This window comes from Epinephelus fuscoguttatus, linkage group LG3 (assembly GCF_011397635.1).
Source record: "Epinephelus fuscoguttatus linkage group LG3, E.fuscoguttatus.final_Chr_v1".
NCBI lineage: Eukaryota > Metazoa > Chordata > Actinopteri > Perciformes > Serranidae > Epinephelus > Epinephelus fuscoguttatus.
The window spans coordinates 41,754,951-41,774,683 of NC_064754.1; the positions used below are offsets into that span (position 1 = coordinate 41,754,951).

The 19,733-nt window shown below is 42.4% G+C and overlaps 1 protein-coding gene across 2 annotated transcripts in view; it reads left to right on the forward strand.

Moving 5' to 3' along the window:
- The window catches only part of fam184b (family with sequence similarity 184 member B), a 33,647-nt gene that overhangs the window by 10,342 nt on the left and 3,572 nt on the right, over positions 1–19,733 (forward strand). The window contains exons 3-16 of one of the 2 annotated variants that reach the window (XM_049572654.1): positions 811–1,482; positions 2,132–2,267; positions 2,697–2,848; positions 2,952–3,485; positions 6,093–6,200; positions 6,294–6,592; positions 8,336–8,486; positions 10,539–10,658; positions 10,848–10,974; positions 11,300–11,430; positions 11,803–11,918; positions 14,689–15,045; positions 15,140–15,266; positions 18,075–18,182. In XM_049572654.1, the coding sequence (XP_049428611.1) occupies positions 811–1,482; positions 2,132–2,267; positions 2,697–2,848; positions 2,952–3,485; positions 6,093–6,200; positions 6,294–6,592; positions 8,336–8,486; positions 10,539–10,658; positions 10,848–10,974; positions 11,300–11,430; positions 11,803–11,918; positions 14,689–15,045; positions 15,140–15,266; positions 18,075–18,182 (3,138 nt within the window). The remainder of the gene's footprint in view (positions 1–810; positions 1,483–2,131; positions 2,268–2,696; positions 2,849–2,951; positions 3,486–6,092; positions 6,201–6,293; positions 6,593–8,335; positions 8,487–10,538; positions 10,659–10,847; positions 10,975–11,299; positions 11,431–11,802; positions 11,919–14,688; positions 15,046–15,139; positions 15,267–18,074; positions 18,183–19,733) is intronic. The other variant, XM_049572655.1, reaches the window with a different exon arrangement.

Consider the following 19,733-nt stretch of genomic DNA (forward strand, 5'->3'; position numbering starts at 1 on the left):
CAGGGAAACATGTAATCCTGGGGCAGTGATTAGTATTGTCGCCTCACAGCAAGAGGGTTCCTGCTTCTAATCCAGGGTGGGGGATTCACACACGGGTTGGGGGAGCCCTTCTGCGTGGAGTTTGCATGTTCTCCCGGTTTTCTGCGGGTACCCTGGCTTCCTCCCACAGTCCAAAGACATGCAGGTTAATTGGTGACTATGAACTACCTGTAGGTGTGAATGTGAGTGTGAATGGTTGTCTGTCTCTATGTGGCTCTAGCTCTGCATAGTTCATGCAGAACTATGTATGCAAAATGTCCCCTCCTTAACAACCTGTCTTTTATTTTCATGACTCCTTGCTACATATTATAATTTACTTATAAATCCTGGTTATGTGACAGACTGAACAAAGGTTTAGAATTCAACCTGCCTGATCTCAGAATCACTGGCTGGTAATGATGTTTTGCCACATACTGAGAATTGTTGGAATGTCACCACACTGCAGCTAATTAGCCTTTATGAACACAGTCTTGCCCTTTGCAGATGTTTTTGTATATACACTGTTCACTTCAGTGGTCTGAGCAGTTCCTAGATCCCCTTTGAAATGAAATGCTACAGCATATGTGCAGTGTGAATGTGCCAACATAAAAATACATGAACTGCAGGATGTTATCATGTGGAGCAAAGTGTCTGTGCTGTTTCCAGAGTGTAGCTGGAAGTAATTTGGGCAGTTGTAAGGGAAAAAGGTGTCTTACCCACTGCTGAGGATGCACACTCAGTGGGCAGCAACTTAAAGTGCAGTGTGTAACACGTTGTCCTCTCTGCCTCCAGGTGCAGGCAGATTTTGAGTGTTTCCGCATCCAGGCGGAGGAGAGGGAGCGTGAAACTGAGGCGGAGCTGAGAAAAGAATTCGAGGAGAGGCTGCAGGCTGCAGAGGAAGAGCTCCAGGAGGCCAAGGCCCAGATCAGTGACGCCCAGGAGGAGAGCCTGCGGCTGAGCAAAGAACTGGAGAAGGCCGGGGAGCAGGTCCAGGAGCTGGATGCCAAATGTGAGGAGCTAAAGAAAGCGGCTGACGAAGAGAGACAGCGGAAAGAGGAGCAGAGACAGAAGGAGAATGAGGGGAATAAGAAAGAAGAGGAGGAGAAGAGGCAACCAGAGGAGGACTCGGAAAGAGCGAAAGCACTCTTAGAGGAGGTAAAGGTGCTAAGGGAGGAGAAGGATCGAGCGGAGGAGGAGAAGAGGCGAGCAGTGAAAGAGGAGAGGGAACAATGGGAGCAAAAGATGAATGACCTAAATGAGGAGCAGGAGGAGACGAGAAGGAAGATGGAGGCAGACTGGAGGGAAGAGAGGCGGAGGTGGGAAGAGAGGGAAGAAGAGGAGAAGAAAGGAATGCACAGCGCCCTACGGGAGCGAGTGAAGAGGGCTGAGGCGGAGGTGGAAAGTCACCTGGAGAGGTTGGCTGAGAGCAAGAGAAACACGGTCAAACTGCAGGAGCGAATACAGGTACGCACACACACACTCAGCCTTAATCCCTTTGCTCATACTAAATCTAGAATGTTGTGAAAATGGAGGCGAAAGGAAATTGAAATGTTGCAGCTTCCTGTCTCTGATGCACCCAGCTAATGATGGTGTTGATGGGAAAGGGAGCGAGGTGGAAGCAGCGTGAGGGAGAGGGGAGAAAGGGGATCTTGCTTGTCTAACCACTGGCTGCCCTCCCTGAGTGCTATTCCCACTGCCAACTATCTGCTAATGAGTAGTTTGAGCAGGATAGATTCGCTGCACCACCACCATTACCACCTCATGGATGAGCATTAAGAAGCCCTATGAGAGCTGGCACAGAGCTGACATAAGCCCTCACAGCAGACCATTAAAGGCTCACAGCTGGGCGAGATAGCTCCCTGACTCACCACATTTCATCCCCCATTTTTTTTTTCCTATCGCCCTCTCGGTCTCCCTTACTTGCGTTCTTTCTCTCCTTCCTCCTTATCTGTGTCAAATTTGCTGTCGGCTTCTCTCTCTCCCTCATCTGTCTTCTTTTTTTCTTTTCTATTCCCCTGTGCTCTTTGTCAACCCACAATACTCCTCTGCATCGCCCTCCTTACTTTGCCCTCACCGCCAAACTCCCTCCTGGGGCCCTCGTGCCTCCCTCCAGGACCTGGAGGAGGAGCTGGAGCTGGATCGGAGGCGTGTGTCCGAGGCTGAGGGTGTGGCTAAACGGGCGGAGGAGGAGCTGGCGGTCGCCAAGGAGAGGCTGCTGCTGCAGGAAGACGAGCTGCAGAGCAGAGCAGGTAGTCGATCAGTCCGTGTCCACCTGTCTTCTTACCTGTCTGCTGGAGGAAGCTCGCATCGGTGAAAATCAGCTGAGCTCAGTGCATTTCCATTTTTCATTCTGACTCAGCGTTAATTAAGTTTTCGCCTCACACCATTATAATGTATACAGAAAATGCAACAAATGCACATTATTCATCCACCATAAAGGCAAACAGTTTCATCAAAGTGTCATCATACCCAGTCAGCAAAAGCGCCCTGAATTTTATTTATTGCACGGGAATGATTTTTGTTATAGGCACTTCCTCATTCAGTATTGGTCTGCTGGAAGTCCATTCTGCTTCTGTTATGCTTAATCAATCAATACCTGCTCGTGCATGTGTGTGTGCTTGTGTTCTTTTGGGTGTTTGCTGGTGTTTATTTGTTCTCTGTGTGTGATTGTGCATCAGAGGAGCTGCTGAACCGCGGAGGTTGTGAGGTGTGTGTGTGTGCTGAGGTGGAGGAGCTGAGGAGCCAGGTGAGCCGTCTGCAAAGCAGGAACAGAGAGCTGGAGCTGCAGAGCAGTGGCAGGAACAGTGACCACGCCCGGCAGATACGCCAGGTAAAACACACAGACAATGAAGGACTGTTGCATTGAATTACATTCGATTTTATCAGTGTACCTAATAAAGTGGCCACTGAGTGTAGGTTGTGTGTGTTCATAGCATGCCGAGGCTCTGTCCAGTCTGCGTTCTGAGATGGTGAGAGCCCAGACAGAGGAGCTGCGTCGCATCCAAAAACACGCAGACGATGAGAGGGACAAGCTGCTGAAGGAGATCCAAAAAGAGAGAGAGAACTTACAGAAGGATAGAGAGCAAGAAAAGGAGCAGTTGGAGAAGGACAGAAATAGAATGCGCAGAGAGAGAGAGGAGGAGAAGGAAGAAGTGGAAGGGATCAAAGAACGTCTGAGGAGAGAAAAGGAGGAAGAGCTCGACCGGCAGAGGAAGGAGCTGGAGGTCGAGAGGGTCCGCGTTCGTTCGCAGTTGGACAAGAACATTGAACAGGTGGAGGCGGAGAGAGCCAATGTGCAGCAGAAGCTGGAGGAGGAGAAGAAGAGACTGGTGGAGAAGGCAGAGGAGGACAGGAAGCGGTTGAAGGAGCAGGTGCGAAAGGCCATAGAGGAGGTGATGAGGAGGCACGCGGCCGAACTTCACAGCGTCCAAGAAGCTCTGAGCTCAGAGAGGAAGACCAACCAAGAGGTCAGCATCTGTCTGCAAACCACAAGGGGCTTATTCCATTGTTTTTATCAGAGCATTTGGACTGAGAACAGGCTCCACAGTAAAAGAGGACATTCCATAATGTGCACTTATATCAGAGTTTTAAAAATAGCCTTCTGTTCAGCTGTGGCAGCCAGCTCCTATAGGCTTAATTATTTTAGTTTCAGTCAGACTTTGGGTTTAATTATTTCAGATACAAGGACGATCCACTGTGAGAAATCATTTTTCCTTTCATCGTGTCACACAGCTGCAACAGTAATACTTTGCCTGCTCTGAGACTGTGTGGTGCACATTTGCTCTAAAAAAAAACCCTTAGAATCTCTGTTAAGCATCCACAGAAATCAGGATATGTTAAAGGGGAGGTCTGATATTTTGCAGTTCTCGTGGGTTTGTGTCTAAGGGCGTGTGTCCACATGCGTTTTTTCTTCAGCAGAAAAGCACAGGTAGGGCACTGGGGAGCGCTTCATCCCAGTGCTACATAAAAAGACCCTCCCACCACTTTTTGTAATGACTCTGCTTGGGTGTGTTTCTGTGACAACAATATCTTGACCCTATCGTTAGCTAGGTAGCTAAGTTTTGACCACACAGTCAACAACAAGCTTATAAAGCAAACACAAATACTCACAAGCAACAGCCAGTGTCTGCAGGGCAACCTGCTTCCAAAAAATTATCTTTTCTGTCTTTGTTCTAACAGCAGACAGTAGCCTAGCTAAAGAACCAGCAGTGATGTCACTGGTGCCTTTCTGAAAAATTCAGAGATTTTCAACTGGATGTGCTCAGAGCGGTCGTGCGAAAAAGGCTTCTGTGAAAAGACTCTGGGTGTGGCACTTTTTCTGTAGATGGCTGCATGCGGCCCTGTGCAGCCAGCAATTCCAGTATTGAGAGAGAGCACTGCAGCCAATAGAGGCGAGACAGGCTGCAGTGTAACCACTCGGAGCAAGTGAGCCCAGTCAATTTACATTCATGAAAAGTGCTTGATTTTTATTTATTTATTTTTGAAGATATTTTTTAGGACGTTTTGCCTTTAATGGACAGGACAGGTAAGTTTGAAGGGGGGATGACATGCAGCAAAGGGCCAGAGGCTGGACTCAAACCCAGGCCGCTGCGGCAACAGCCTTGTACATGGGGCGCCCGCTCTATCCACTAAGCCACCAACGCCCCTTGATTTTTATTATGAGTGTCTGACAACTTTTCAGAAAGGATCTGACAGAGAAATCAAATATTTTTCTTTATTTGTTTTGTTCTGTTTTGCTTCCAGGTCCCGCTTAAGCATAAGTCTCGTACTGAAATCTCAGACTTTTTCACCTTGTTGAAATCATCAAAATAATAATAATAATAATCAGAACTTTATTTATATAGCAGCTTTCTAAACAGAGCTTACAAAGTGCTTTGACAAAAAAGCAAGGCAGCAGCAAGATAATCCAGACAACAGAAAGCCAAACAGTAATACCAAACTAAAGCAAGACTAAATATGACAGATAATAATATGAGATAAAATGCAAAAATATGTTAGAGAGAAGACAGATGATGTTGAGAAATAAAGATAAAAATGATGAAAACTATATCAATAAAAGTAAATACAGTTAAAAGAATAAAAGCAATAGGAACAAAATAAGAGGGAAGAGGAGGAAAACAAAGACAAAATAAAATGATTTAAAAAAAGATGACCTCATGTAAAAGCAAGTCTATAAAATGGATTTGAAGAAATAATTTAGAAGAAGTCACTGATTTTACAACCTTTGGCAAGTCATTCTGTTCAGTCATGACACTGAAAAACTGTTTAGATAAGAGTGAGATACGCTTTCTGTACTGCAACACTAAAAACTATTACCAGCACTCCTCTCTCCAGCTCTCACCAATGTTTCCATAGTTTTCTTTGGAACAAGTAAAAGGTCTCGAAAAGTGTTTCATTTCTCTGTAGGATTCTTTCTGTAATGCTGTCAGACACTCACAGTTACAATCTGAGCCTGTCAGTGGCAAAAACAAGCTCTTTTAATGGACGTACATTGAAGGTGCATATGCCCCGAGTGGTTACATTGTCACCTGTTTCACCGCTGTCCGCTGCAGCAGTCTCTGTCAATACTGGACCAGTTTAAAAATTGTTGTTCCCATTAGTCACTTAGATACAAAAACATAGGTACATTGGGTCCAGTCTTAACCCAAAATTTTTGGGCTTGCGAGCCCTTAAATTGAGCTACTTCTGCCCCAGTGTCAGCAGCTGCACAGGTCATAGGCTTATGACCAGGTCAACCAAAAAGTCATTCTTTGTTTTGAGTGGGGCTAAAAAGGTGAAATATATTATGATGGGAAAAAAGCAAAAATCAGAGAAAAATCTCATGTTGGGAACCACTGGTCTTCAAGAACATGTTTAATGGATGTTTCTTAAACTACTAAATGGAGAAATATAATGAGATTTTGTCACATAATTGCCTGCCCTCTGAGCCCTCTTATAATGTGCACTTCATTGTGACTAATTATTCATTAGGCCCAGTAATAAGGAGATGATAGTATGGTTGGGTTAAAGTGCTAGAAAGAAAGATAGGTTGTAAATGGAATAATGATGTTGATGTGGATGAATTTTCTTGGAAGGTGTGCGCACGTTTAGATGAAGAGAGGAGGACAGGAGAGGAGCTACGCAGCGAGCTGGAGAAGGAGAGAGAAGAGCTGAGGACAAAACTGAATGATGCCACCAATGAGGTCAGAGGTCAAATTACACAAGATGACTTTTTTTCTTTGTCTGATAAATTGTTCAGAATATCAGTTGTAATATGTGAGTTCATGTGCTCTCAGGTCTGTAGGCTGCAGTCGGCTATCCAGCAGCAGGATAGTAAAGAAAAGGTGGCCCCTGAAGCTGCAGCCTCGTGTGGGCCGCATTGCTCTCGTCAGGAGGAAGAGCTCCATCAGACCCGGAATCGACTGGCTCGGACACAGGAGGAGGCAGAGAGGCAGCGGGACAGGCAGCAGAGAGAGATAGCGTCCCTGAGAGCGGACAAACATCGTCTGGAGGAGAAAGTGCTGGAACAGAGCCGACTGAACACGGAGAGGAGCCTCTTAGACCAGAGCCAGCGGCACACTGAGGACCGGATCAGGTAGCAGAATAAAAACCGAGCTGCCAGAACTGCTTAGGCTTACATTACAAAGCCTCCACTCTGGCTTGTAATCACCTGCTGCCATCCTGTTAAAAGATCACTGGGGAAGATCAAAGTTGAGAAGCAAATCATTCAAATTGCAGCTCACAACGAGCTGCAGCGTCTTTTCCTCTCTGACGTTCAGTTTCATTTGAGCAAGCTTTATTGACGTGTAATGTGTTTCGCCAGAACAAAACACGCCAAGAAAATTAGCTGCAGCAATAAAAAGGACACACGATAATGCAAACAACAGTGTCAGTACTTCAATGGAAATTAAATCAATATCACAATCCAAATGAACATTAGCCGTAATGGTTTTCAGAAAACCAATTAGTCCTGTCCTGTCTCATATTCCACATGTCTTTTATTTCATTACTTTGTACACACACTGAAAACAGCCATTACTTTTATTTAAAGGGGACCTATTATGCTTTTCTGTATTTTGTGTCTTATATATAGTTTTACAATGAGAGCTGTTCACATCACAACATGTCCAAAGTTTCATATAATGAGGTAAAAGTATGAAAAAATAATTCCTGTAAGCAAAAGCCTTAAGGCCCTTCAGAAGAAGTTCAGATTTCTTTATTAAATACACATATGAACCTGAAAATATGCATAACAAGTCCTCTTTAAAGTGTATTTAAAGGTATAGTTTGGATTTTTTGAAGTGGGATTTTATGTGGTTCTTATCCGTAGTCAGTGTATAACATAAAGTAGATGCCAGTTGGCATGTCCCCAATTTAGAGAAGTGGCAGGAGTGCAGACACGGAAGCTAAGCAATGTACCTCTGTAAGGAGGTCAGCAAAATAACTTATTTTAGTCACCTAATAAAGTCCCTCCTGAAAAAAAATCAATATCAGTTTTAGTGTACGCTATATTTAGAGTATTTTCACTGCTTTATCTTCCCGTCAGACAGCCCGTTCCAACAGGGAAGTCATTAACAGCGTCAGTTCCCTGTCTATGCTCTCGTCAAAGCCACCAGACTCCACTGACAGAAATAGTTATTTTAGCTCACTGAACACAAGAACTGCTGGTCTACCACTGCCTCTATTAGTTAATTAGTTTGTGTGATTGTGTGACTTTGGTGAATCCAATCTAACCCTCTAAAACACCAAAGTTACGCAATAACACAAACAAACTAACTGACGGAGGCAGTGGTAGACCATCAGCTCTTTTGTTCAGCAATGTTAAATCACTGATTTTCTCAATGGAGTTTGGTTTTAAAGAGAGTGATGTAATGGCTTCAGTTCCCGCACTCCAACCTGCTTCTCCAAACTGAGGGTGTGCTGACTGATATCTACTGTAGTTAATACACTGACTATCAATAAGTACTACGTTCAGCCCCACTTCAAAAGAACCAAAATATCCCTTTAATTAGTCCAAAATACTAGTTTACATGCCCTTTTACCCCCCTGCAAAGGAATGACATCATTGTTAAAGTGTAACAACAGTAATGCGTCCCTTTGACAATAGTGCGCTAATAGGGACGTCTATGAAATAAAGTTATTAAGAAAAGAGAGAAATAATAAGGTTACTACCACATCTACAAAACTTAAAACTTAAAATGATAGTCCTCTGAAGATGAGTTAGAAGCACAAGACACTGTACAGTGATTACAAAGAAAAGTGTAGCAAGAAGAAATAAGTAGTGCATTTGCATGTAGGTTAACTCTGCCTCGCTTCTTGTTCTGACGCATGCCTCCAGGGCAGAGTGTGAAGATCGTCTCAGAGCAGAGTTCAGGATAGAGATGAACGCCGCCGTTGCTGAGAGCGAACAGAGATGGCAGAACAGGGAGCAGGAGCTGCAGACACAGATATCCGAGCTGCAGAGCCAATTGAGCGAGCTGCAGTCACAGGTGAGTCTACTTCACAAACTACCCATGACCATCTGTGATCCTGGTCCTCGGTACTTTCAGACACACTGACTCTCACTATCAGAGGCATCTTTGTTTCTGAATAATATCAGAATATAGTAAAATATACCCATTAGAATTTATCAGAGCCCGAGATGATGTCTTTAAAAATGCTTGTTTTCACCAACCAACCGTCCAGAATGAACAGATTTTCAATTCACTATCTTATATGACAAAGTAAAGCAGCAGATTCTCTTATTTAAAGTGGCAAAGGACAAGGTTTTTGCTTTGTGTTGATTGCACAGTGCAATGGCTTTAGAATAATGATACCATCAACATTTAGATTGGTTCCCTAAGCCTCACTCTCACTATGCAAATCAGTAGCTATCCCCAGTTACCAACACATATCAATGTAAAGCTGCGTTTCCACCAAACACTTGCTGTAGCGTACCCTTAGAACCGGTATGTAACCCATACAGATATGTTCCTTAACCCTAGATCTGTTTAGCCTTTCCACTGCGGACAATATTCCTAAATAAAGGTGGGGTTTATACTGGATAGTAATAGCCACGTCCTCTTCAGGGGTGATACATAAGAATGTCTGCACCTTGCTGATCATCCACAGAACAGGGTCACACCAACATTTTCAGAACAAAAAAGAACAAGGTGGAGTGTTTCGAGTCGCAATTTCAAAAACAGTAGGTATGTGCATTAAGTCCTTGTTGAGCAAGAGTGTCAGTCGACCAATCAACAGACTGCAGTGTTTCTAGCTCCACCTTTTAATATCGGATCAGTACACTAGGTTTCTCAAAGGAGGGGTGCTTTAAACGATGCTTATTGTGTCACATTTCATTTGAGCTACAAGTTTAATTCTGACTGTTTAAAGCTGACTGTCAGTCTTCACATTGAGATTGTTTTTCTGGTCATGATAAATACTTCTTAGCCAATGAGAGCAGTTGTATAATGACCTCTAAGGAAATGACCCTAATGATGTCACCCAGGTGTGAGCTTTGACTAGAAGCCTATACTTCTTTACCTGTGCCTGACACCCCTCCTGGAGTACAGGCCAACAACAAGGGGCCTCCAGAGTTTTTCGGTCATTAACTTTCTTTTCTATCCATCACCAGGTTTATCTAAGTCTTTTGACGTTTGCCTGGAGATTCCGTTACCCTATTTCCCTCTTCCCCCAAGAGTCAAAGGGTCAAAGCTTGTCTGGTGGTGTTTGACATTAGTTTTCGTTGTGTGTGCCCAATCCATCTCCATCACTCTTCCAATTTAGTCTCCTGCTGGTAGTCGTTGTGTCCTTGTCCACAGATCGTTACTGCTGATCTTGTCTGGCCAGTGGATACTTAGAATCCTTCTCAGCCAGTTGTTGTTAGAGGTTTGCACTTCATTGATTGTGGTCTTTGTCACTGTCCAGGTCTCGGCACTATAAAGCAGCACTGATTTTACATTGGAGTTAAAGATTCTTATTTTTGTTTGTTGCTGTGTCACTCTAGAGCGCCAGATGTTGTTGAGTCGTAAAAAGGCTGCTCTTGCTTTGCCTATTCTTGCTTTGACATCTGCGTGTGTACCCCACTCTTTGTCTGTGATACTCATTCATCCTCGTGATCTTCGTCTTTCTTCTGTCAACTTGTTTAACCGACAGCCTGCGATGTAGAGTGTGAAAGATGTGTTTGTTTACTTGGCAGGAAGCATGTTATGCTTTATCTTTTAGCTGCATTTTGTAGGATCCAGTGTTTTGAAGCTTGAGTCACACTAGAGTCTAAAAGTCTGCATATTTCAGTTGCATTGATTCGACCGTTCTCCAACTTAATGGAAGTGCAGTACTAAATCGCTGGAGTACTCTTTTAATTAGTTCCATAAGCCTGTTTTGAGTGCACAATGAAGTCTGCGTTTTATTTATTTATTTTAAGGAAGCTTGTCTGAGTCTGCAAATTCTTAAACAAAAGCCACATTTCACATTTAATTCAATGCTAGAAAATTCATCATCTCAGGATTACTACACGCAGAGCATTTAAATCCCTTTTACTCACGATTTTCTTGACAATGCAGGCAAAGAAAAAGAAGGAGGGCCTGGGAGATGATTGCCATGGCAACCCCGAAATTGACAGGCTGAGGAAAGAGGTCCAAGAGACCAAGGAGATAAACAAGAAGCTGAGAGATCTGCTGCAGGTACACTAAAATCATATGTACTCTCTTTGATAGGTTTTCTCTGTGATAAATAATTGAGCAGCTTTGATGATAGCACTGCAGAGAAGAGGCATTGTAATGTTACCCTACCAGCATGTGCATGTCTCTGTGTTACATATACGCAGTTAAGTGCTTATATAAACGGACAACATGTGTGTTGATGTGTTGGAGGAGCCCCAAACACAGTCTTTAGGAGAGGAGAGACACGCCAAGGCTCTGCAGGCATTGGAGAGACAAGCGAAAGAAGATGTGCTGTCTGAGAGGAACAGACTACAGACACTGCACCACCTGGAGCTAGGTATCACACATGTGTGCACACACGTACACACGCACACACTCAGGCATGAGCATTAGCATAAGCACATGCAGACAGTGGCACCTTCTGTATAACACATACACAGCTGCATGGACAAATGAGCACACACTCACACACACTCATGCACACGGACGGAGCGATATACACATTGAGATTATAAATTCAACAGTGAAGTTGCTATTGCCATGGATACACTTCACCATGGCAACAGCAGAAGGGTACCTGCAACAGTGGGCCAAATTGATTTTGTTTTCTGTATGTGGTTTTGTGTGTGTGTGTGTGTGTGTGTGTGTGTGTGTGATATCAGATAAGCAACGTGCAGAGTTGACCCAGCAGCACACAGAGTGGAGCAGACAGATGACCCAGAGACACATGCAGCAGATAGAAGACCTGCAGGCTCAACTACAGGCACACACACAAATGATGGCTCTGCAACAGGTGACACACACACACACACACACACACACACACACACACACACACACACACACCCTGCAAAAACACAGTGCTAAATATTAGTCCCACTGGTACGAGTGTGCACAACACAAACACACACCCCTCAGTCTCTTTGTCTGCGTGTCCTTCACTTGCATAAGCTCTCTTTGAGACACACACAAGCAAACAAACACATAAATACAGTAACTGCACACACAAACAGCCATTTCATGACAGATATCATTATTATTCACTTGAATAAAATCCTCCATGGCATGAGGATTAAGTTAACACAGCATATTACTGTCTGAATCTTAATTTGAATGCAGATGTTGCGTGTGTGTATCTAATGCTTCTCTGTGTTTGCGTGTGAAGGATCTGAAGCAGCAGAACCAGTACCAGGTGTTTGAGCGACAGCTGGATGAGAGCCGCTGTGCCATGCTGGAGCTGCAGCGAGAAAACGCAACACTGAAGAAGCAGCTGAAGGAAAGGTAGGGAGTGGTGTAGTAATTTCAACATTAATGATATCATCAGGGCTGCAACTGAGAATTATTTTTATATCGGTGGATATGCTGATATTTTTCCTTTTTATTATATCAGAGGATAGTGAAAAATCATCACACTTTCCCTAAAACCAAGAGGTCATACTCAAACTAGTGGTTTTATCAGGCTAGTATCTATGCTTCACAGCTCAATATCCTCTAAACATGCAGCAATGTTTCATCAAATGTTTAGTATGTGTTTCCCTGAATAAACATGTTGAAATCACCCAAGTATAGTTTTTAGTCTAACAATGATTATACGGTCTTTTAAACCCATGCCCTCTAATTTGTGGGCAGTTTTCCTGACTTACCTACAGTAGGTAACTTTTTTAAGCAGACATGTCAAAACTTTTTTTTTCTCGTTATTTCCTGACAGTAGCACATGACATGAATAATCTTTTGAACAAATCATGTTCTTCTGCCTCCTCACAGCTCTCCTAATGGCATTTGCAAGAATCATACAAAGTAGAAGGTTTGGGAACAGCCAGGCCAGAATGAAGCACGGCTCACTGGTCAGAGCAAACCCTAACATTTTACAGCTGAACAGCGCACTAAAATATGTTTGTGAAAACATCTGAGGTGATAAATAGGCAATGCAGTAACAGGACCCTGCTTCACATTTGATCAGCACTGCCTAGTCTGACCCCAGTTCACGATCAGTGATTGACATGATTGACAGCTGTGTCAGAGACTCCTCGACTTTGATTAGTGGTTTTCCATCTGCTGCAGTGGGTTCCAGCAACTGACATTAGAAGCACATCGAGGAGGAGGAACGAGACAGACTATCTATCTCTTGTGCTACTGTGCAGATGTTATAACAGTTTCAGCACATATGAAAAAAGTTCTTTTTTTAAAGTCACTAACTGTAGCTTTAAGACATTGATATCTGCATAGTGGCTGACCAGATTTTTACCATTCAAATTGCATTTGAAATATCCACATCCCCACCTCCTTTTTGCAATTTGAACTGCAAAGTTAGCCGTTACCCATCTCTTTCAATGTTAGTTTATATCAAGAGACATAATGACCCTAGGAACATACTGTATAGGAATGACCCAGTTTCATCCAATCAGCAGTCCAAGACCAAAGATATTCAGTGTACTATAGATGACAAAAAACAGCATAAAATCCTCACATTTCAGGCGCTGCAAATGGTCAACGGCTGGAGAGAGAAATCAATTATCAAAATAGTTGCTCATTAAAATGAAATTTAACTTCTGTCTGTTTACCAGTTGACTGAGCATTTCAGCTCTAATATCCTTGGAGTCAAAAAAACTAATGACTGTCTACCAAGTTGCATGCCAAATTGGAAGCAGTTACTTAAAGGAGTGGTGTGCATTTTTGAATGTCTGTTTATTCCATTTTTGCCAATAGTTCTGTTCTCATGTCTGTATGGTAAATATAAAAGTACAGCCAGCATCCAGTTAGCGTAGCTTAGCACAAAGAGTGTAAACAGAGGGAAACAGTTAGCCTGGCTCTGTCCAAAGGTAACAAAATACCTTTGGACAGAGCCACCTGTAAAGCTCACAAATTAACACATGATGTCCGGCATGGTTTATTACCCCAGTAAATGTAACATGTTAATTATGCTTAAGAGAGAGCATAAGATATCCTGCATAAATAGGCCATGTGTCTCCACTCGCTCACAGTCTTAACAGTAACCTAAGCTAACTGTTTCCTGGCTGGAGATTCATATTTAACATATGGACTCAAGGGTGGAGTAAATCTTGTCAAGTAACTCTCAGTAACTACCCCTTAAAGACAGACAACACAGCTTTCAAAACTGTGTGAATTTGCTACTTTTGATTTAATTTCAGCAGTTTTGTATCCTTTTCGCTGCTTGCCATATGCTCATTTATTGACAAAAGGCTTTGTGTGATCCTCGCTATCAAAATGGTGGTTGAACTCTGATCTTTTCATTGACACCTCACTTGAGCCAATAGGAGCTTCCATACTCTCCCTATAGGATACAATAGCCAGTGGGGACCTGTGTTGAAAGGAAGGGCCTGCCTCACTTCCTTGGTTACAGAGCCAATCAATAGTGAGCGACTGGCCTGATGGCTTATGGGTCTTATAGTCAATGACAATCCTCACCTTAAAATACAGTTTTGAACGTGTTTCTGGCACCACTGAGTGTTATAAATGTACAGAAATGATAAGCAAAAAAGTATTTCTTATGAATTTAGGTTATCTAGAAGTGTTTTATAAACAGTAAGCTCCTAAGCAGACGTTTCTGTCTGTGCTGACTTGTTTTTTATGTGATATTGTTGTCTACTCTGACTTTAGACAAGATAAGTGTTCATGATGTTGGGGTAAAAACTCAAGTGAGATCATGCATGTACATGTACTTAAAATGGAACAAGAGGAGCTTTCAATTTACTTTGGGTATGCTTTGGAGAGGCATTTTAGGTGAATTTTACAGGAATAGTAGGAGGCTTTAAAAGGTTGTACATAACCAGTTAAAAGTAGTTTGATTATGTATGGCTCATATGCACTTCCTTTGTGTGCTGTTCTATATGGAAACTAGTACATCCTACACAGAAATGATATATAGTAGAGTGGAAAGTGGGGCACATTAGTGGCGGTATTTCCATCAGTGATGATTCAGCCATTTTCAAGATCCCCTTTTATCATAATTGTTTTATCGTATTAAACGGCCCACTTCCATTATTTCTTCTATTATTTCTGTCCCTCTTTGGTATCTGCTGTCCCTTATCAGGTCAGTACAGGAGAATCCTGAGGCCGAGGAGAAAGAAGAGGAAAGCATAGATATACGGAAGAAGAGGGACGCCCAGCTGGAAGAAGAAGCACAACGTCTGAAGGAGGAAGTGGAGAAACTGAGGGTGGAGATGGAGAAACTGGAGGAGTCACAGAAACACTGGGAAGAGAGGAAAGAGGAGGACATAAAAGAAGAGGACGTGGATGAGGAGAAGAAGAAGGAAAGGGAGGAGGACAAGAGGAGAGAAGAGGTGGAGGAGATCAGGAGGAAGCACAAAAAGGAGATGCAGAGTTTGGTGTCTGAGTACAGCAGTGCACAGTCGCACCTGCAGGCTCGCATAGTGGCCTTGGAGAACGAGTGAGTAGAGGACAAACACGTGGAGATGAAGAAGTTGTCAGAGTTTAAAATGAAGGATGGGTATGTGAGAAAAGAGTGTGTGTTTGTGTATATGATTTAACTGCAGACTGCGTGAGCGGGAGGAACGGTGCAGGAGGAGGGAGCCCCGGTGTGACGACCTGCAGCTGGGGAGACTTCAGGAGAGACTGACCGAGAGAGACCAGCTCATTAAACGATTAGTGGTGAGACTATACACACACATACACACACTCTATAGACTCACTTGTGGAGCAGCGTTTATTGTTCTTATTGTCAGCAAATCCCCTTAAAAGACCAAAACCAAATATGAATTGATCCCACTAACAAGGGTTGTAGTCACAGTTTGCTACAGTTTAGTCTATGTGCCATAGACCTCCATTATTGTCACAAAACTACAAAGAATCAGTGAGCCACACTATTGGCTGCACTGACATATTCTTACATTATGATTAAAATGGGCACTGTAGTTCATTTTGAGTCAGTCTCACAGATACAGTCCTGCTGCTGTAAATACTCACAAAAGCACAAAATCTATGGCTTAAAATAGTTCCATACAAATGCACTATTCACTCCTGTTTGACTTGTCTGCTAGAAACTACAGTGCCCAGCTGTTATGGGAAATGATGTTGTCTTTGTTAAATGAACTATGCAGCCATAATATTTTCAAAGAGTTACAAATTTAGAACTGTAAACCGACTACAGGTCGAGTGATGGTGGCGCTCTAAAGGCCGATATAATAATGATAGTTTTATGCAGAAAAAAGCCAATAGCCAAATTATCGGCTGGTGTCAGCGTCGCCCTGCTGATGCAGTCCAGCTAAAAACTTCAATACATCTTAAAGGGTAACTTAGGTATTTTTTCAGACTCGTCTCTTTATCCATGTTTTTGTGTCTAAGTTATTAATGGGTGCAACAGTTTTTGAAATTGGGCCAGTACTGAGCAAGACTGCTGCAGATGACAGCCACAAAACAGGCTGCAATGTAATGTCAAGGGGCAACTGTGCACTGTAAATGTATTGTATGTCAACTAATAGTGCTTATTTTTTTTCCACTGACAGGTACAGATTGTCATTATAGGTGTTTGACAGCAATATGGAAAGGATCCCTACAGAAATAGACATTTTTGTTGTTTAACCAGAAACAGCCCCTAAATCGCTATCACCAAACCCACCAGACTCCATTTAAATTAACAGAAACTTTATCCTCATAAAACATGCTGCATTCAAAGTCAACCAAAAAATAAAAAATAAAACTCTCAAAAACTGACTTGGTTTGTCTTCCCACTGTTCCAACAGTCATCAGCTCTGGTTTGGTGGAAATAAACCCTTTATTCACCCAGGTAGATGTGAAAATATGCTGACTCTGTGCGTGTTAAAATTACTGTTTATTTGAATGGAGTCTGGTGGGTTTGGCAATGGCGATTTCGGGGCTGTTTCTTGTTAAACAAAAAGGATCTTATTCTTAAACAAAAAAGACTGTCTCTCTAGGGATCCTGTCCATAATATTGTCAGACACATAGAATAATAATCGCAGCTTGTCAGTGGCAAAAACAAGCACTTATATTTATGATGCACAAATGTCCCAAGTGGTTTTGCAGCTGTCAGCTGCAGCACACTTGCTTAATTCTGGACCAATTCCAGAAATTGTTGTCTCCATTATTTACTTAGACACAAAAACATGGAAAAAATTAGGTTCCAGGTTGACAAATACTGAAGTCACCCTTTAAATGAAGAACAACACACTAAGACTTACTCACACAGCTGGAGGGACCCGCTTTCTCTGTTTGATTTAACACAACTCTCCCCTCTTAAGCTCTGGTCGGTGGTAATGTACAGTACTGTGCCAAAGTTTTGGACAGGTGTGAAAAAATGCTGCAAAGTAAGAATGCTTTCAAAAATATAAAATGTAATTGTTTATTTTTATCAATTTACAAAATGCAAAGTGAGCGAACAGAAGAAAAATCTAAATCAAATCAATATTTGGTGTGATCTTGGACGGGATATAAAAAACAAAGCGTTAGCTTAATGTTTTGCTGAAGCATAGTCTAAGTATGTGGGGCACAGTGACAGAAAGCAGATCTTCCAAACTGTATGAATTTTGGCACCTGCAGGGTGAGCCCTGTCTGGGAGCGGGTACAGTGGCTACCAACATTCCAAGAAGTGAGACTAAGAGATAGGGGTGGTGTTTGTAAAAGAGCAAAAATACTTTTTTTTCTGACAGGCACATTTTTATATGCTGTTCAAATTTTAAAAACTGTTCAGACAGCCCGTTACAATTGTCAGCTGTTTACAGGCTGTTGTTTCACCCCTTTTCAATGGGGGCTGTTGCAGCACCCTCGGTACCCACCTTCCTGTGCCCATGGACTGCCTAATCAGCCAAACTGATAAATCTGTCGACCTCTAAAACAGACTAAAGCAATCTGTAGACAGTAAGAAGTATAGTAAGTATTCTTTTAATCATGCGCTGTCTCTGTGCATGACACTTAATTTTCAAAGCATCTAGTATCTGTGTGACAGTAGCAACAGTACCATTTTTCTTAGTTTTCATTTCATTTCTCTTAGTGATGTTTAGAAAACATTTTGTTCAAGGTTTCTTGATAAATGACTCTGAAGATGCCCACTGTCATGTCTGAGCTTTACAAATGCAAACAGAAGTTCTTCCAAATTTGAATTAGAGAAGCTTTTATGGCCAACTTGGCAGGGTTCAATATGTCTATTTGATCTCAACTCAAGGTCCACTTACTCGCTCACTGAGCTGTTTTTGATTGCAGTGCAACAGGCCAGTTACTCAAATCAAACTAGAAAAGCAACTTCATTAATCATCTACAGATATGAACGCGTAGGAGAACATTTTTCAAAGTGTCCTCTGCCAGAGTGCTGTGTCTACCATCTGTGAGGCATGAGGCGACGTAGCAAACAAGTGCACCCTCCAGACACAACTCTAATACAACAACAACACCAACTGTGAATGAGGCCAATGAAAGTCCTTCCTCCTCATCCTCCTTCCCTCTAGGAAGAGAGGCATCAGCTGCAGCTCCACCCCCCTGTTGCCGGGGACAACAGCACCCTCAGGCTTCGTGACAGCAAGTCCCGCCCCGGGAGCGTCACGCCGACCATGAGGGTGAGTTTGTCTGATGTGCTTGTGTACATAATGTATTCGTCCAAACAAGCCTCCTTCCAGCAAGAAGTGCTCACTGGGCCGGAGCCAACTTCTCACTGGCACACTTCCCACTCCACACATCACCAGTCTGTCATAAGGACGTGCGTGCCATCACACTGCTTTTAATTACTGGTAATAAGAACATATAATAAACTAATAACTTGGCCAGTAAAGATATTGCCTTGTATGATTTTTTTAAGATGGAAGTGTACATTTGTTATATATAAATATATATACAGTATATATTTGTGTGTGCATGTGTGTGAGTAAAACCGATAAAGACTCTCATGTCAACAAAAAAAAATAGCATCCAGGCTGTATAAATCATAATTTGACGCTGTGATGAGCAAAGGATTCAGTGTGCATTAACTGGCCTACATTCATTTTGGTGTGAGTTATGGATAAGTGATCACGGACCATCTGGTCGGGTAAATCTAAGCATACTGTAGTATCTAAGCATGCGTAGTGTTTACAGACTGTATTTGAATATTTTTAATATCACACACACATACAGACTCTAAAGATTGTTGTTAAACACTTCACTTATTTTTTGACAGCTGATGGATGCTGTGGTCAGCTTGAACTTATTGTGATGCAGTTTTGAGATTGGAAAAAAAAAAATCAAATCACCACAAAACATTCCTGTGGTGTAATCTGATTCTCTTGTCACTATTTGCATGCTCAAAATAAAGCCAAAACACACCATTTCCTCCAAATACGGATGATTTATTCAACTATGTTTACGGCATAAGACAGAGTGAGCATATGGCTCATTATGCTGCAGGACTGTGTTTTTGTTTTTTGTTTTTTTTAAAAAGTTTATTTCAAAGTTTTGATACTTCTCTAGAAAATTATTACGACTGATATAAATTCAAACTGACCACAGCTGCTGTGCTGCTGAGGAACTATTTTCTTTCTACCAAACTACACCCTACAATCGTATCACTGTGCTTAAGGAAGCGTGCGTCTACTGCTAGCTCATCTAGCTCCACTGAGCTAACTAATGTTACAGCTCAGCTGAGGCGGACACCGTTAATGTTTACATCTTGTGCTGTCATGAGCGCGAGTCTCTCGTCCATGAGTAGATGCACACTTCCTTCTTACTATTATGTTATGCACCAGTACCCCAAAACAAAGTCCTTGTATGTGCAAACATATTTGGAAGTAAACCAGACTGTGATTCAACACTGTCCCTCGCTGTCACTGAGTAGCTTTAGCTAAGATCAGTATGTCCGTATGCTCCATATGAAATCACATGTATAATGTCCTCAAAGGCAAAAGGGCAGTTTAAATGATTTGGTTTACATCCCCACAGTAGTTACTAAAAGCATGTTTTAGAACAAATACACTCACTAGGTTTTGAATTTGATTAACCTGGCAGCAACTACATCCAGCACAGAGGCCTTTAAAGGATAGGACTGGTGATATTCTATTTTTAACATAAATCTTTAAATACAGGCAAAAAAAAATACAGTTTCATTTAAAATAAAAAAGTAGTAATTTCCTAAAACA